The 17,475-nt window shown below is 49.8% G+C and overlaps 1 protein-coding gene across 1 annotated transcript; it reads right to left on the bottom strand.

Moving 5' to 3' along the window:
• Window positions 1-14,490: 14,490 nt before the first annotated feature.
• INHA (inhibin subunit alpha) lies at window positions 14,491-16,845 on the bottom strand. Its single transcript, XM_040986435.1, has 2 exons — window positions 16,575-16,845; window positions 14,491-15,323 (listed from the first exon to the last, which is right to left on the bottom strand). Exons 1-2 carry the CDS (start codon window positions 16,843-16,845, stop codon window positions 14,491-14,493), a joined length of 1,104 nt encoding a protein of 367 aa, XP_040842369.1.
• Window positions 16,846-17,475: the final 630 nt, after the last annotated feature.

Below are 17,475 nucleotides of genomic sequence, written 5' to 3'. Positions count from 1 at the left end.
GACCGAGGCGCCGGCGTTAGTTATGAAGGTCGTTCAATCAGTAACCATCGTGCCACAGGTTCTTGGTTCCCCTGTTAGATTTTTCCAGGTGGCTGCCCCACTGCTGACTTAGGCCGCTGGACCACCTGGAGCAAAGAATTTCTGGAGTCTGGGGAGAGTTTCTCGTATGAAGCGTCCGTTTTCTACCGAGGAAACTCTCCATGAATCCCAAATAGCCAGATTGGAAAGGCTATTTTGAATAGACAACATGGGGCAGACGTTTATCACAGAGGTTTAAGATGTTGCAGTGCTTGGTCACGAAGCACCCGAGTACTGACGGGCTATACTGCTGGTCCCAGCTTCTTGCTGCTGCACAACCTCGTGGCACTAAGTGACGGCCGAAGTGTTAGGTGCTCTGCCTCCCATAGGTGAGACCTGGCTGAGTTGGGGGCTCCACCCTGCTGTTAAGGCCCTCTGGGGAGTCAACCAGCACGTGGGAGAGCTCCCTAACTCTGTGTCTCTGCATTTCAAAAAAAAAAAAAGAAAGAAAGAAAAAAGAAATGTTTTAAAGGGACAAGTTGAGGGGCCAGTGCAATTGTTCCACAGGCTAATCTCCCACCTTCAAGTGCCAATATCCCATCTGGATGCCAGTTTGCATCCTAGCGGCTCTATTTCCCTATCCAGGTCCCTACTTATGGCCTGGAAAAGCAGAAGAAAATGGCCCAAAAGCCTTGGGACCCTGCACCCTCAACGGAGACCTGAAAGACGCTCCTGGCTCCTGGCTTCAGATTGGCTCAGCTGTAGCCATTGAAGGCATTTGAGGAGTGAACCATCAGATCATCCTGTCTCTCCTCTCTGTAAGTCTACCTCTCAAAAATAACTATTTTAAAATTTTATTTTTAGTATTGTTTACATAGTTGAGAGAGATGTATGCCCATGTGGATCTTAGATTAGGATGTGGAGGATCAGATATGGAGGAAGATAGGTGGGACATACATTTCCATTGGGTTTTTTTTATATTGATTTGTTTTCTATTTTAAAGGCAGATACACAGAAAGATTTTCTGTCTATTGGTTGATCCCCCAACTGGCTGCAATGGCCAGAGCTGAGCAAAACCGAAGCCAGGAGTTTTTTCGGGTCTTCCTCATGGGTGCAGGATCCCTAGGCTTTGGGCCATCCTCGACTGCTTCCCAGGCCACTAGCAGGAAGCTTAAAAGGGAAGTGGAGCAGGTGGGATACAAGCCAGTGCCCACACAGGATCCCAGTGGATGCAAGGCAAAGATTTAGCAACTAACCTATCATGCATGGCCCTAAGTCTTTCTTTTCTTTCTTTCTTTCTTTTTTTTTTTTTTTTTGGTTGTTGTTGTTGTTTTTGTTTGTTTTTTTTTCTCCTAAGTCAATAGGAGAGGATGGGGAGAAGACCTCTCCTTGCTGTCAAACCACATCAGCACCCAGGAATGGGAGCCAGTCATTTTATGGGATTCTGGAGACCCTGATATGAGAAAGAGTGTTCTGAATGTGTTACTTGAGTGATTTTGATAGTTCTGAGAAGTTGTTGGTTTCACTGCTCCATGGTTGAGAAAATCTAAGGTCTCTTTGTTGACAGAGTTCACCTTTGTACAACCACCGACCCGGGACATGCTGCTAGCTTGGCCAGGAGAATTATCCAATCTGTTGTTCTGTCCATCCTCTGACAAGGCAGTTGATATCCCCTGCTGGCCTAGATGAGCTGGCCGTCATGTCCCCTGTATGCATCTAGACATACTGTCTACTGCATAGGCATCAGCAACTCAGGAGGCCCAGTCCTGATACATGCACTCCAAAGTGAAGCTATATACTCTGTGATTTCCCCTGTGGCCAGGGTGTAAGTCCAGTGAGTCGGGGGGAAATCCCCCAGGAAACCTTACCTGGAGTGACCTCAGACTTGACTTTTATGTGCAGCCAGTGCAGAGTCAGATGTAGTTTGTCACCTGCACCAGTCAACACATATACCAGTAGACACAACTTAGTCAGTTCCACCTTGCCCCCATAACTTATATGAACCAATTAGTGCTGTGGCTCAGCCCAACCAACCTGCCACCGACCCAGTCCTCATACATATCAGTGGGTACCATGGCCTAGTCGGGGCAAACCCCCACCAGGCCCACCCCTACCCCCGGGTTTGTATGAGTCAGCCTTTGCTGCAGCCTAGTCCAGCCCAGGCAATATCCCATCTGGCTCTCGTGTACACCCAAGGATGCTGCGGTTTAAATCAGCCCAGCCTGCCCCTGGACCCAACAGGTGCTGCCACCGTGTCCAGCCTGGCCCACTTCAGTCCTAGTTCTTGTGCTCACCAACAACAGGAACAGCCTAGCAGAGGAGTGCCCACTCTTCCCCTGCCAGGCAGGTTCCCAGCCCCAGATCTTGTGCCTGCCAAGGAACACCGTAGTGCAGCTGACATGAACTTGCACCCAGTCCCAGTGTTTGTCAGTGGGTACAGCAGTCTAGCCCAACCTGGCTTGCCCTAGACTGGCCAGGCCCAGTCCTAGCTCACACATGCAGCAGCCCAGCAAAAGACTTCCTGAAATTATCCTACCAGGCCCGCTCACAGCCCTGGGTCCTGACTATACCAACAGGTGCAGCAGCCCAATCTGAGATGGCCCACTCCCACTCCCAGGCTTGGCATTCACCAGCAGGTACTATAGTCTGGCTCAGCCCAGCCCATCATCAGTCCCAGCTCTCACCAGTGGGTCCAGCAGCCTAGCTCACCCTGGCCCACCCCCAGCCCTTATATGAACTGGTGAGTGTTCTGATCCAACCCGGCCTAGCCTGGCCTACTCATGCCAGTGTGTGCTGTGGACTGACCCTATCTGGCTCAGACCCAGCTAACACAATGTGCCAATACTGCAGTCCAGCCTAGTCTAACCTGCTCCCAGTCCTGGCTCTCATACTCACCAGTGAGAAATGTGCCTAGTAGGGATGTTCCCCAAGTTCCCCTACCAAGCCAACTCCCAGCCCCAAATCCCATATGTGTCATCAGGTGCTGCTGCCCAGGCTGATATGGCCGGCCTCTAGTCCTGACACTTACTGATGGGTACTGTAGCCTAGCCCAACTGGCCTACATCCATTCTGGCTCTCACTGAAGGGTGCTATAGCATAGCCCAACCTGGCCCACCCCAGACTCAGCTCTCATGTGACCTGGTGGGTACCATGACTTAGCCTGCCTATCCCATGCCCATTCTGATTCTCACAAACATCAGTGAATGCTGGAGCCCACCCCCAGACCCAGCCCACATACATGCCAATGAGTGCACTATCCTTGCTTAGCCTAGCCTACTTGTAGCTCCAGCTTGTGCACTCACCAGTGGAAGCTGCAGCCCAGCAGGGAAGTCCCCAGAGTTCTCCACCAGACCCATTCCCAAACTGGGGTCTGCGTGTGCTGGTGGGTACTTTGAACCAGCATGGCATGGTCCACCTGAAGTCTCAGCTCTCATTGGTGGGTGTTGTAGCCCAGTCCTGCCAAGCATGACCTATACCCTGTCCTGGTTCCCATTAATGCCAACAGGTGTTACAGCCTGGCCCAAGATAGGACCACACAAACACTGAGGAGTGCTGCAGCCTTGCCTAGCCTGACCCACCTCCACCCCGCCCCCATTCTTTTGCTCCCCAGAAGAAGCTACAGACTAGTAGGGGAGTTCCCCTATCAGCCCTCCTCCCAGCCTTGCATCCCTTATGCCAGCTGGCACAGCAACCCTGCTTAGTACTGTCTGCCCTCAGTCCTGACACTTGCATACACTGGGGTGAGGGTGAGGGTGCTGCAACCTGTCCTTACCTGGCCTTCTCCCATCCCCAAACCATATGAGTATCAGTTGGGTTCCTATCAGAGAAGTTCCATCATCTAGCCTGGCTTGGCCCATCTCCACCACTAGCTCTTCACACAAACCAGCAGGTGATATAGTCACAGAGGTGAACCCACAATGCCCCTATAGAATCTGCCCCCAACTTCAGTTCTCTTGTGTTCTGGTGGGTGCTACAGTCCAGGTTGATGTGTCCCACCCCCTTCTCTGACACAGTGGGTACTCTGGCCTAGCCTAGCCAGGTATGCCCCCTAGCCTCAGCTTTTGCAAGCACCAGTGAATGGCAGGAGATGCTATTTAGCCCAGCCCAGGATCTTCCACATGGGCAGGTGCCTTGTCCTGACCCAGACATGCCCTCCAGTTTACTTCCTCTAAACCACTCTGCCTCAGCTCCCTTACCTACCTGTGAGTGCAGTGGCCTGGCTTGTGGAAGACTCTAGAAATCATCCACTGTCAAACATGCCCTCAGCCACTCCCAGTCCAATCCGTTCCCAGACCCCTTCCCTGGGCAATCTGTAACTCCCTCACCTGGGAGTCAGGGTGGCATGTCCCGGTCTGGAGTTCCCCACCTTCCCCACTTGTCTTTTTTTTTTTTTTTAAGATTTGTCTTTTTGGGCCCGGCGCGGTGGCGCAAGTGGTTAAGTCCTCGCCTTGCACGCCCAGAATCCCATATGGGCGCCAGTTCTAATCCCGGCAGCCCCGCTTCCCTTCCAGCTCCCTGCCTGTGGCCTGGGAAAGCAGTCGAGGACAGCCCAAAGCTTTGGGACCCTGCACCCGCGTGGGAGACCCGGAAGAGGCTCCTGGCTTCGAATCGGCATAGTATCAGCCGTTGCGCTCACTTGGGGAGTGAATCATCGGACGGAAGATCTTCCTCTCTGTATCTCCTCTCTGTATATCCGCCTTTCCAATAAAAAATAATAAAAATAAATCTTTAAAAAAAAAAGATTTGTCTTTTTATTGGAAAGGCAGATTTACAAAGAGAAAGAGATACAGAAAGAGAAAAACTTCAGTCTGCTGGTTCACTCTCTAAGCGACCACAACGGCCAGGGCTGAGCCGATCCAAAGCCAGGAACCAGGAACTCCTTCTGGGTCTCCCACCTGGCTACAGGGTACCAAGGCTTTGGGCTGTCCTCAACTGCTTTCTCAGGCCACAAGCAGGGAGTTGGATTGGAAACAGAGCAACTGGAACATGAACTGATGTCCATATGGGATCCCAGCAGATGCAAGGCAAGGATTTAGCCACTGTTGCACCAGACCCCACTTATCTTAAGGAAAGAAAGGAATATACAACTATGTTGGTATAGTTAGCACAAATTTGACATTAACTGGGCCCAGAATGCACTCTTGACTAATGCACTCTTGCTATTGGCTGCTTTTTCTCCCTGCAATGTAACACTTGCCTGGGTACAAAGCAACCTAGGCAACTGCCTACATTAGGAAGGTGCTGGAATAAGTCTTTTAAAATAATTTCAAAGGCAGTGCTTCCTCATGAAGCAGTCATAGCATACTATGAGCCCAAAACCTAAGGTGGTTATGTGAGTTAGGGAGAGGTTCATTGTGAGCTGATGCACTATGTATATTTGAACTGAATAACTTGTTCAGTAACCTGGTGACTGTCAGTTCCCTTTTGAACTTGAGAGAGCAGGTTCTTCCATGCTTTTGTTTATTTTGTTTTTGTTCATTTTAGATTTATTTATATTAGTAAGTCAGATATACAGAGAGAAGAAGAGACAGAGAGGAAGATGTTTCATCCACTGATTTTCTCCCCAAGTGGCCTCAATGTCTGGAGCCAAGCCAATCCGAAGCCAGGAGCTGAGAGCCTCTTCCAGGTCTCCCACGCAGGTGCAAGATCCCAAGGCTTTGGGCTGTCCTTGACTGCTTTCCCAGGCCACAGGCAGGTAGCTGGATGGGAAGCAGGGCTGCTGGTACCAGAACCGGTGCCCATGTGGGATCCCAGCACATGCAAGGTGAGGACTTTAGCTGCTAAGCTACCACATCAGGCCCAGGTTCTCTCGTGTTTTATGCCTCTTCTCAGGTAGGAGACAGACTTTTCTAAAGCTTTTGATGCCACAGTGTCTCCATATTGGTTTCAGCAGTGCCTTCCAGCCCACAGCTATTTTCAGAGAGCCATTCCACTCATGGCTGTAGTTTCTTGCCTTCTAGACATCTGAAAGTGGCACAAAAGAAGCAGCAAAGTAAGCTTGTTTATGGAGGGAGAGCAAAGTAGATCTTGTAAGCCACAGGAAACCAAGAAGTTCTAGTTTCCACCCTGCCTGTGAGGCCCACTCCCTCCCTGCCCTTGGCTGCCGGAGAGGCCTTGGCTGCTTTCCAGAGAATTCTCCCTCGCTTTACTTTATTTATTTATTTATTTATTTATTTGGCCTGAAAATCATTTTCTGCAAATTACTACCATAAGGACCTCAGCTAAAGCAAAAATCACTTTTAAAAAGTAAAGTCTAAAGTATATATATATATAAAAGATTCACTTACCATAGTAGTCAAAAATACATGTGTTGTGGAAGTCTATCCAGACCCTTTTAAGAAACATACCAGGTCTATATGGAAACAAGAACCTTAGGGACATTAAAAATGATCTAAATACATTCTTAAAAACTACCAAGTTCCTGATTTGAAAAGATGTCAATTTAATGCAATTTCAATCAAAATTCCCATGGGAAGATTCTGGAACTTAACAAGTTAATTCTAAAATCCATGTGGAAGACTAAACGCATGAACACAGCCAAGAAATTTTAAGGAGGGGGGGAAAATAGGAGACATGGATAGGGAGCTTGCCCTGCGAGATAGCGAAGGCGCCTGTGAACTCACAGTAACCAAAGCAGGATGTTACCGACAGAGACAGAAAAACAGAGATACAGCAATGGAGCACATTACAGAAACAACCACGATTACTGGTTTTTTTTTGTTTTGTTTTGGTTTTTTTTTTTTTTTTTTTTTTTTGCGCTGTCCATGATAAAATTGACTTTAAAATAGTGGAATAAAGAACAAGTTACTGAACAGTTTTCAGAAAGCCAACTGTTAAGCTGGCAAGAGCCAAGTCTGTTCTTTTACAATCTGCACAGTAGAATCCAAATGGATTAAAGAAATGAAATTTAAAAAAAGAATCTAAGCACCCTTTGAAGTTTGAAGTTCAAATTTACTGCGTCAAAAGTTCATTTCTATATTCAAAAGGTGTACAATGTCATTTTAAAACACTTGATGTTGGAGAACCCTGTGATAGATATGGGGTACTATTCCACACTTGATCTTAGCCAAAAGGCCGAGAAGCGATAGATATGGGGTACTATTGTGGAATTCCATAACACCATGAATTAAATTGTTTCTCAAAGAAGTGTGATGATGTCATGCTCTCAGCTTGGAACCCTGCTTCTGAGTTTGAGTTCCCAGGGTAACATTCCACCTAAAAGCAGCTATGTGCAGCTGCTCCTTCCAAACACGTGACCAAGACCTCCCAGCCCAATGGTGGGTCTCGCCCTTTGGAAGGACAGCTAAGTCACCCGGATCCCAGCCCCGTAGCCAGAAGGAAAGAGCTGCCACTGCCGGCTTCCTTGCCCGCCAAAGTTGTCTGAAATAGCTTCTGCAAAGGTCTCATGATAACAGGAAGGAGGAAGAAGGCCAATCATGATGGTTCAGTTGGCTGGTCCTTCCCTTGCATATGCCAGTTTATATCCCAGCTGCTCCACTTCCCATCCAGCTCCCTGCTTGTGACCTAGGAAAACAGTAGAGGATGACCCATATCCTCGAACACCTATAGCCACATTTCAGAGACCCATAAGAGTTTCTCCTTCTCTCTCTAAATCTGCCATTCCAATAAAATAAATAAATAAATAAATAAATATTTAAAAAAAAAAAAAAAGGAAGGCGGAAACAGTGGGCCAGTTGCTAGCTTAGGCTTCAGGGATGAAAAAAGTGAGATACAAGAGTGATAAAGTCAGCTACATAACGTTACAGATTTCAGATCTGGCCTGCTTGGTTACTGTTTATTTTAATTAATTAATTTAAAGACAGATGGGAGAGGAGAGATAGGTATCAATCTGCTGGCTGCTGATTTGCTACCCAAATGGCTGCACTGCCAGAACTTGGGTCATGCCAAAGCCAGGAGCCAAAAATTCCATCCCGGTCTGCTACAGTATGTGGTAGAATCTCAAGCACTTGGGTCAACATCCACTGCCTTGCCGGGTGCATTAGCAGGGAGCTGGATCAGAAATGGAGCAATCAGGAACTGATGCTCCACTCTGTGATACCAGTGTCTCAAGCAGTGGAATACACAGTGTCAACACCACCCCACCCCAACACTGCATGTTTTGAATAAATATTTTTAAATATTTATTTATTTATTTATTTATTTGAAAGCCTATTTATGTATGTATTGGAAAGGCAGATGTATAGAGAAAAGGAGATACAGAGAGAAAGCCCTTCTATCCTCTGGCCGACTCCCCAAGTGACTGCAATGGCCGGAGCTGAGCTGATCTGAAGTCAGGAGCCAGGAGCCTCCTCCTGGTCTCCCACGTGATTACAGGGTCCCAAGGCTTTGGGCCTTCCTCTACTGCTTTCCCAAGCTACAAGCAGGGAGCTAGAAGGGAAGTGGAACAGCTGGGATACGAACCAGTGCCCACATGGGATCCCAGTGCATGCAAAGCCAGGATTTTAGTCACTAGGCTACCATGCCAGGGCTAAGACAGCTTATTTTGGATTACCTGGGAGCATGCAAGTCCCAGGAATGTTTCCACAGAGGAATAGAAATCATAGTGCAGCTACAGGACATGAGCCATTGCTGTAGGTTTGGAACTCCCTGATGTGACCCCACAGATGCCAGCAGCAGCTCAGAGAGCTTAGAAGAATTCCTCCAAAACAAAGTTTTCATACTTGGCCTGGGTGGGGCTGGAGTAAAATGAGGTTATTTCCTTCCCTTATCTTAATATCTTTATAGAGTGTAGAAAGGAAACTGAGGGAGGACAATGAAGAGGTGTGAGCCTTCCATGCAAAAGCAATTTCTGTGAAACATATCTTAAACTAAACTAAATGAAAGTCCGAGTAAGGATCACCCTGGGACTGAGTGATCCGAGGCTGTGCTTTCTTCCTCAGTCACCATATTGTGGCTCTTGGCTCTGCCCCTGAGATTGATCCTATCACCAAAGTCAAACCCACAGGCCATGGCAGCAACCCTGATGGTGGTCTGACAGCTGTGCTCTGCATGCAGCCCTGACTATGCAGCCGCATCAGAGCCTGGTTCCTGGAGAGACTAAACTTGAGGCAGGACAGGGAGTGGCCAAATCCCAACCCAAGCTCAAGGTGACACCAGAGAAGACAGTGGAGAGGTGGGGGATAGCTGGCTGAAGAAGACCCAACAAAGTAGCAATATCCTAGGGACCCAGCAACAGCTCTAGTCACCTTCCTGAGAGCGTTGGGTCGCTTGCCTAAAATGAAGTGAGAGATTTCGGTGATGAACTAGAAGTACCTTTTTTTCATTGTCTACCCTGAGACACAGAATCCCACAGAATCACCTGAAAAGGGAGTTAAAATGGGCTTGAGAAAGCCCAAAACGTTCAACTTACTTCAGGACCCGCAAAGGAAAAGGAGAGAGGAAGACCACATATTCCATTCAGCCTGGTCTGAAAAGAAAAATATCTGGGAAGAAAATCGGGGTCAAGGCAGCCATGGAGAAGATGTGGAAGTAGACAGAATCTGGACAGCAAGGAAATGATGTTGTTTCCAGCCTAACCTCAGAAGGCCCACTGGCAGTCAGGTGTGTCTGAGACACATATCTTCCATCACAAATGTCCCGGCACACAGGGCCAGGGAGAGGAAGGGAACCACCCACAGCAAGGAGGAAAGCTGCAAAAAGAATAGCAGCAAAATGGCTCTCGTTCTCCGGGAATGGCCACAGAGCCATCACATGACCACCTTGCATTGGCAGCCTATACTGCTGCAACAAATTAAAGCAAATTCAGTTGCTGAAAACAACAAGCTTGCTGTCTCCTAGTTCTCGAGGTCAGAAGCCCAAGACAGGTGTCTATAGGGTTGTGCTCCTTTTTGGAGGCCCCCAGGGGAGGAATCTCTCATCTTGTCTTTCCCAGCTTCACATGGCTGCCCTGGCTATATAGCCCTTGTTTGATTTTCAAGATAGGCTGGATCTTTCTCATACCAGGGACACTCTGACATTGCCTCCTTACTAACACATATAGACCTTTGGGATTACACTCAGCCCATGGGATCACTCAAAATGACCTTGTAATTTTACAGTTGACTGAGCCACAATAATTCCATCTGCCATCTTGCCTTCCCTTGTCCTGTACTACAACATACTCACAGGCATCCAGGATTAGGATGAGGGCATCTTTGGGCCACTCTTCTACCTGCCTCAAAGTGAGGCACATTAGAGTGGTGATAGCTTTGTAAGGGAGGTCCCCAGGCAAGACCACAACCTCAAAACATGCTGCAATATTTGCCCAAATGCTCAGACATAATGGAAAATGCAGCCTTGCCCCATATGACAGTATGCTGATTAATGTTGGAGCAGTGGTCCTGCCAGCAACACTGTAGCTGTGTGGTTTTATGGAAGTACACTCCATGATGTTTGAACCATGATGAAATTACCCAACAAAACACTTTTCAGAATACATCTGTGTCAACAATACCTTGTCTGTAACCTAAAAATAAGCATATAAGTTGTAATCATTCTAGGCAACAGGAGAGCCCTTGAAAGGACTAGAAACCATATGGAATCCCTGAAAGATGTATGACAGGTACAAACTGATTGGAGAAAATGCCAGCCCAAAATGTGTATAGCGATAAACAGTTAAGTCATTTGTTGGCACATCTGTATTACATATTAGAGTGCCTGGGTTCAGCCCTGGCTCCACTTACAACTCCAGCTTCCTGCTAATGCTCAGCCTGGAAGGTAGCAGGTGATGGCTCAAGTGGTCGTGTGTTACCTACACAAGAGATCTGGATTGAGTCCCAGCTTCCTGGCTTTGGCCTGGCCCAGCCCTGTCTGATGAGGCATTTTGGAAGTAAACCAGCAAGTGGAAGAGCTTTGCTTATCTCTATTTCTGTCTCTCTTCACAAAGTGAAGATAAATAAAATGAATAATAGAGAAATGATGACCCCACTAATATACCTGCACCATGTGTCAAAGCATACCTGGGTTTTCTTTCTGTCTCCAGCTTCTGATTTCAGCTACCTCCTCATGCAGATCCTGGGAGACAACGGATGATGGCTCAAGTGCTTTGGTCCCAGCCACCCACCGGAAAGACCTGGCTTGGGCGCTTGGGCCAGCCTGGCTGTTACGGGTATCTGGGGAATAAACCAGGGCAAGAGATCCTCTGTGTGTGTGTGTGTGTGTATGCTCGATTGCTTCCCAAGTTTAAAAATAATTTTTAAATAATTTAAAAATAAAGTAAAACAATAAATGTAGGGAGAGAAAACAACCTTGACTCCAGAGGTAATTGTGGGGAGAAACCAATGGGTCTTGCCTCACAGCGTCTATCCTGCCTGCCTGGGCTTAGGGAATCCTGCTTTGTTTCAGCTTTTCACTTCAATCTCCTGGCTCCAACAGTAGGATACCTGGCCCAGACTAAGTCACTCATTCTGTTTCCCCAGAATGGAGAGGCACATGACCCTAACCAGGCGGGTCAGCTCATTGAACTCCATCCTGGAACTTGTGTAAAGGAACTCCTCCTATTGGGCCAAGGGGTGAGATGAGAGGGGTCTGGAGTAGCCCAGGGCTGTCGTGGACCTGAGATGGACCAAGCCAGTGGACCTGAGATGGACCAAGCCAGGGGAAGTAGAGTCTAAGCATAGATCTTGGTAACATGTTTTTAGCAAAGAATAAAGCAAACCAAGCCCAGCGCAATAGCGTAATGGTTAAGGTCCTCTCCTTGAATGCTCCAGGATCCCATATGGGCACCGGTTCTGGTCCTGGCAGCCCCGCTTTCCATCCAGTTCCCTGCCTGTGGCCTTGGAGGGCAGTTGAGGACAGCCCAAAGCCTTGAGACCCTACACCCGCATGGGAGACCCAGAAGAAGCTCTTGGTTCCTGGCTTTGGATTGGCTTGGCTCCAGCTGTTGGGCCCCTTGGGGAGTGAACCATCGGATGGAGGACCTTGCTCTCTGTCTCTCCTTCTCTCTGTATGTCTGCCTTTCCAATAAAAATAAATTAAAATAAATAAAATTAAATTAAATAAAAGTGTTAACCTTAAAAATTCTTTGTTAATAGACTGCTGATGGTTTAAAAAAATAAAATAAGGCAAACCATAGCCAGCTGTGACTGGGCTTTTCATGAGCCAATAGGTCAGTGTGTTTTGTTTTGCTTTGGGGACCTAAGCCAGTTAAAGCAAGCCTTCTGTTGGCACTGACACCTCATTCTCAGTGTCCCTGATGAGTAGCATTATAAAGAGGGAGCATACATGGCATCCACAGCTCTGGAGTCAGTCCCACGTTGAGGAACAAGGACAAAAAGCTGTCTTTAGCAAGCTTAACACATACCCTTCTGATATGTTAGCAGAATCCAAAGACTCAGAACAAGAGGTGGGAGGCATGGCCCTGAGCACTGGCTCCTAGAATCTGGAAGCTTATGGAACAGCAGAATCCTAAGGAACAACTCAAACAAAAGCCCCGTGAACTCTTACCATTTCCATGATGTCATACGATGAGGAGTGCTTTCCCACAGCACGCAGGCCCAAAGGTTAACCTTGCAATAAGGGACAGCCCTTGAAAGTGCATACATTTGCCTAGCTCTTATGCAAGACTCGCTTTTCTGGCTTTGTCTCAGACTTGTGAAAGCTGTTCCTTGTAACACTTATCTGCTCGCTGGTTGACTTTCCCCTCAGTCCCTGGGCCAATGGGTTCCTTGGGCCCCAGCCCAGGGAGAGGGAAGTTCTAGACCACATGGGGCCCTAAGGGTCTCAGAAGAAGGAAGAGCTTAGGCTCTGTAAGGCAAGAGGAATCTGAAGCCTGAAGGGAGCAAGGGCCACACAGACCAGGTTTGAGCAAAGCCTCCCCCTCTCCCAACCGACTGGGCTCAGGCAACCCTCTCCTCCAATTACCCCCAGAACTCCCAACACACAGAAGGGTTTTTTTTTTTTTTAAAAAAAAAAAAAACAACTTATTTCTTTTTATTGGAAAGGCAGATTTACAGAGAGGAGAGAAAAATCTTCCATGCACTGGTTCACTCCCCCAAATGGCCACAATGGCCAGAGCTGAGCTAATACAAAGCTAGGAGCCAAGAGCTTCTTCTGGGTCTCCCATGTGGGTGCAGGATCTCAAGGCTTTGGGCCATCTTCCACTGCTTTTCCAGACCATAAACAGGGAGCTGGAAGGGAAATGGAGCAGCCAGAACAAGAACCTACATCCATATGGGATGCTGGTGCTTGCAGGCAGAGGATTAGCCAGATGAGCTGCCACACAGAAGTTCTAAAGCTGAGTGGAGATGAAGATGTTAGGACTATGAACACACATGGTTCCCCTCTCCAGAAGAGGGACAGCCTGCCGGGGACCAAGAGCCTGGAATACTCAGAGGGTTCTTGGCTTTGCAGAACAGTAACTCCTTGGTTAGCTAAAGTGGGGGAGGGGGTGACTCAAGTGGGGGGAGGGATGGAATTCCTTCCCCTCACCACCACCAAAGCTGGGAGAAGGGAGCCTTTGACCAATGAGAGACTGCACACAAATGCTCAATGGAGTCCGGCAGCAATAGAAGGTGCTCTCAGGTTTCAGTCTGATGAACTGAACTGCCCAGCCCTTCTAGTCCTCCAACACACACATAGAGGAAACCGGATAGAGCCAATCAGCCGAGAGCCAGGCCCAAGGATAAAAAGAAATAGGGGATAAAGAGGAAAGTGAAAGAGGCAAGGAGGCAGGCCAAAGAAAGGAGGCTTGCAATGCCACATTCTGGAGGCCTCAGCAAAGAGGGCTGTCTGGTGTCACGTAGTGAGTTGTCATCAATCCACTAAGTCCATCAGATTCACAGATGAGCACAGGTCCCCCAGCAGTGGGCTCTGCCTTTCCCCTCCTCCAACTTCAAGAACTGAGTTCCAAACTTCCATAAACAAACCTACAGGGGGCATCAAGGCAGCCAAAAAGGTCAAAAACAAGAATCCCAGGACTGTGGGGCATCCCAGAATCTATACCAACAACTGACCTTGAGCTGGGTGACCATTAGCTAGGGTATGGAGAGGACTGACAGCTGCCTTGCAGCCATGTGGGTGCAGCTGACTCCTTCAGGTGTAGTAATAGGGAGGGCTACCTGATTCCACTCGCAAGAGAGCCAGTCCTGTCCCCCAGAGCAGCTGTTTGTGAAGCATGGAGCATCTTTGTATTATTCCCAAGCATTGTAGCTCTTGAAGGCCAAGTTTCAGGTCAAGTACAGCTGAGCAATATGAGAACCCCCCCCCCATCTCATGCTCCCAAGACCCAGATCTCCCCCACACTCAACCACACAAGCCAAAGAATGCATGCCAAGACATATGCACTGAGTTGTTTATTGTCACAAGTTACCCTAGAACAGAGGGGAACTTTCAGGCAGGAGAGTGGAGGGTGGAAATTTGGAACCATTTATGTTCTGAACACTGCCTTTGTTCCCCTGTGATAACAGTGGGGTTTGGGCCACCAGCCTTGGAGTAAGACAGCAGGACACCTTCCCCCCACCTTCACACACACACTTAAATGCAAGCACAATGCTGTGCGAGAAGATTGGGCACCATCTCATACTTGAAGGAGTAACCGCCATCTGACGTGGTACGAACACGTAGAGACCTCATGGTTCCTGGAATGGCAGCACAGCAAGGCTGGGCTCCTGGCACCAAAGAAAATGCAGGGACTGGGGTCGCGGGCACCCCAGGGATGGGCAGGGGTGTGTCTGCTGGAGTGGACAGCCCACAACCACCGTGACAGTAGTGGAAGATGAAACTGGGAGGGTGCACGATCCACCGGTCCCAGCCCAGCTCCTGGAAGGTGATGTTGAGCGCTGCTCGGTGGCAGTAGTCGTGGGCAGTGGGTTCCTCCGGAGCTCTCTGGAGCAGGCGCAAAGCTGCAGGAGACCAAGGCCAGGGCATCGGGGGAGCCGAGCGGCGGGTTCTATCCCCTCCGCCAGATGGTTTGGCCCGTGTGTGGGCCACGAGGAAGGGCGTGGTCTCAGGCCGGGCTGAGCAGACACAGAGAGGGCAGCGCACCAGCAGCACCAGCACTGGTTGAGTCAGCAGTGGGAGAGCAGAGGCCGCCAGGTGCAGCACAGCCCAGCGAGGGGGTGCCTGGCCCAAGGACATGGGTACAGCCATGGGCCCCCCCAAGGACAGCACCTGCAGGCCTAACAAGGGCTCAGAGCTGTTGGAGATCACCTTGCCCTGCCCATTTAGCCCAGTGTGGAACCACAGCTGAGCCGAAGTCACCTTGTGGCTGCGCATGTGCTCGGACGGCCTGAACATGTACATGAAGAGGTTCTGCTCGGCCTCCTGTGCCAGATGTCCGGCTGCTGGCTGGTCCTCACAACTGGCACCTGGAGAGGACAGAAGGGAGATGGCAACTGAGGAATGTGGCTGCTGTTCCAGAGCACTGCGGCTGTGCCAAGTGCTCTACTCAGTGCCCTCCTTACCCAGGGCACAGACGTCCCATTTCTTCTTTCATCAGTAAAGGATTTAAAAGAAAAACATGTGACATGGCCATCTTCCCTCTCATGGCTTTTCCCACTTATAGGCCCATCAGCAACGTGTTGCTGTTTCCGTTCCCCGACACAGAGAACTGATGGACTTGAGGTGTCATTCACTGCAAAGTGTGCAGTGGTCATCTTGCAGGTGTGCACATGGGAGTGTGGCAGTCATGGTTCTCTTATCAAGTCAAAGTGTTGTGTGATGAATGAGACAGTTATTCATAAAATAACTGAATACCACACAGAGGAAGAAGAGACAGAAGAAGAAGGAAGTTGGACAGGAGAGGTAGAAGGGGCAGTGAGTTCCCCTGCCTCTGCCTGGGGGTCTGGCCCATGTGTGGACCACCAGGAAGGGCATGAACCCAGGTATGCCCTTAGAATAGAGAGCAGCTAGTCATCTCCCACCCCACCCCAGCAGGTGCAGCTGCCAGCCATCTGCATCCTCACAGGCTAGCAGCAGTTCCAGGGCTACCAGTGGGTGTCACACTATTAAATAACCACTCTTATAAATTCAGAATAACTGAGACATTTGGTAGGTAAGAAAACTGAGACTTAGAAAGGTAAAGGGATGTTTCAACTCCTAAGTTGGCCAATGCTGAATGCCCAAACCATATTTTTCCCTACCTGCTGCACTAGGGTTGAACTGAGGGTGTTGGGGTGGGAAGTGGGGGGGAGAGAGGCTCTTCTCTAAGAGAGAGCTGTGCCAGGTGAATAAGAAACACCACCCAGGCCGGGCCTTGCTCATTCTGTTGATGGAACATCGGTCAAGGAGCTAAGATGGGAATCTAAGAGAAAGTAGGACTCATCTGCTAGACACTTTCCCACTGACTCTTCCGTATCCCTGATGTTACCTAGGGCTGACACCGCAGGCAGAAGCAGGAAGCAAGAGGGCAGGAAGAGGCCGGAGCTCTGTGTCTCCCAAACACTTCCCATAGGCCACTGTGTTGCTCCATCCTAACAGGTAGGAGTGATCACCCCCATGTCGCAGATGACAAGAAGCTCCTTGTTGCAAAGCCAGCTGAGGGGGCAGTGCTGGGCTTGGAGTCCAGGTCCATCTGGTCCCCAAACCCAGGCATCCCCCCAGTGCCCCACCCCAGTTACCTGTGGTTGGGAAAAGGATGGCCTGGGAGACATCCTCCTCCTCTGGCTCCGAGTTCCGGCGTGAGAAGCTCCCAAGAGCGTGTCTTCGGGGTAGCCGCCTGACTGCAGGAGCCTCACCTTCCCCGGTCAAAGGAGGGGGCCCCAAGGCATCCAGGAACAGAGCCCTGACCTTGGCCAAGATGAGCTCCCGGTCCACGTCCGGCCCGTGGCAGCCATGCCCACCCAGTGGGCACAGCAGCAAGAGAAGCAGTAGAGGCAGCTGAGACACCATAGCTCACCTGGCGCTGCCAATGGGGGAACCCACACCCTTCCCTTGTGACCCTTCTCTCAGGGTCTGCCTAACGCCTCCCAGCTCTCCCCTCCCCATCGCACCACCCGCCCTCTTCTACCCTTCTTACCCCAGTCTTGCCCAGGCCTTCCCACGCCCTGCAGTCCATCGTGCCCCTGTCTGTGGCATTGAGACCTATCTCTGACGCAGACGTCTGTGGCCCTGAGCCTTATCTCCCACTCCCGCCAAGAATGAGGAGGAGGGGGCTGGGGAGGGCTTTCACCCCAAGTGACCTGACCCCTACACAGAAGCATGCCACCTCTTTCCCCTGCCTGGGAGTAGGCACACACACACACACACAATGTTTCACGTTGCAGCACCCAGCACAGTGGCGATATCGGGTGGGACAGCAGCCTAGAGCCTGGAACCCGAGGTCAACCAGCCCCAGAGAGTGTCATTTGTCAGGGACACAATGCACCACTCCTTCATCCTGGGGGGGGGGGGGCCTTTCAACCCCAGCAGCTGGAGGGGGTGGGGGAGCAGAGGGGGAAGGGCTGGAGCTGGGACTGGGGCCCCGGCAGGGGGCAGGTGGTCCTGCCTGCTCTATACTTAGCCTGGAGGAGCCAGTCTGGG

This window comes from Ochotona curzoniae, unplaced genomic scaffold (genome assembly GCF_017591425.1).
Source record: "Ochotona curzoniae isolate NIBS_2020 unplaced genomic scaffold, NIBS_Ocur_1.0 contig_4514, whole genome shotgun sequence".
In the NCBI taxonomy this organism is placed as follows: Eukaryota; Metazoa; Chordata; class Mammalia; order Lagomorpha; family Ochotonidae; genus Ochotona; species Ochotona curzoniae.
The sequence above is the reverse complement of the archived record's forward strand: the minus strand, read 5'-3'. Positions and strand labels throughout refer to the sequence as shown.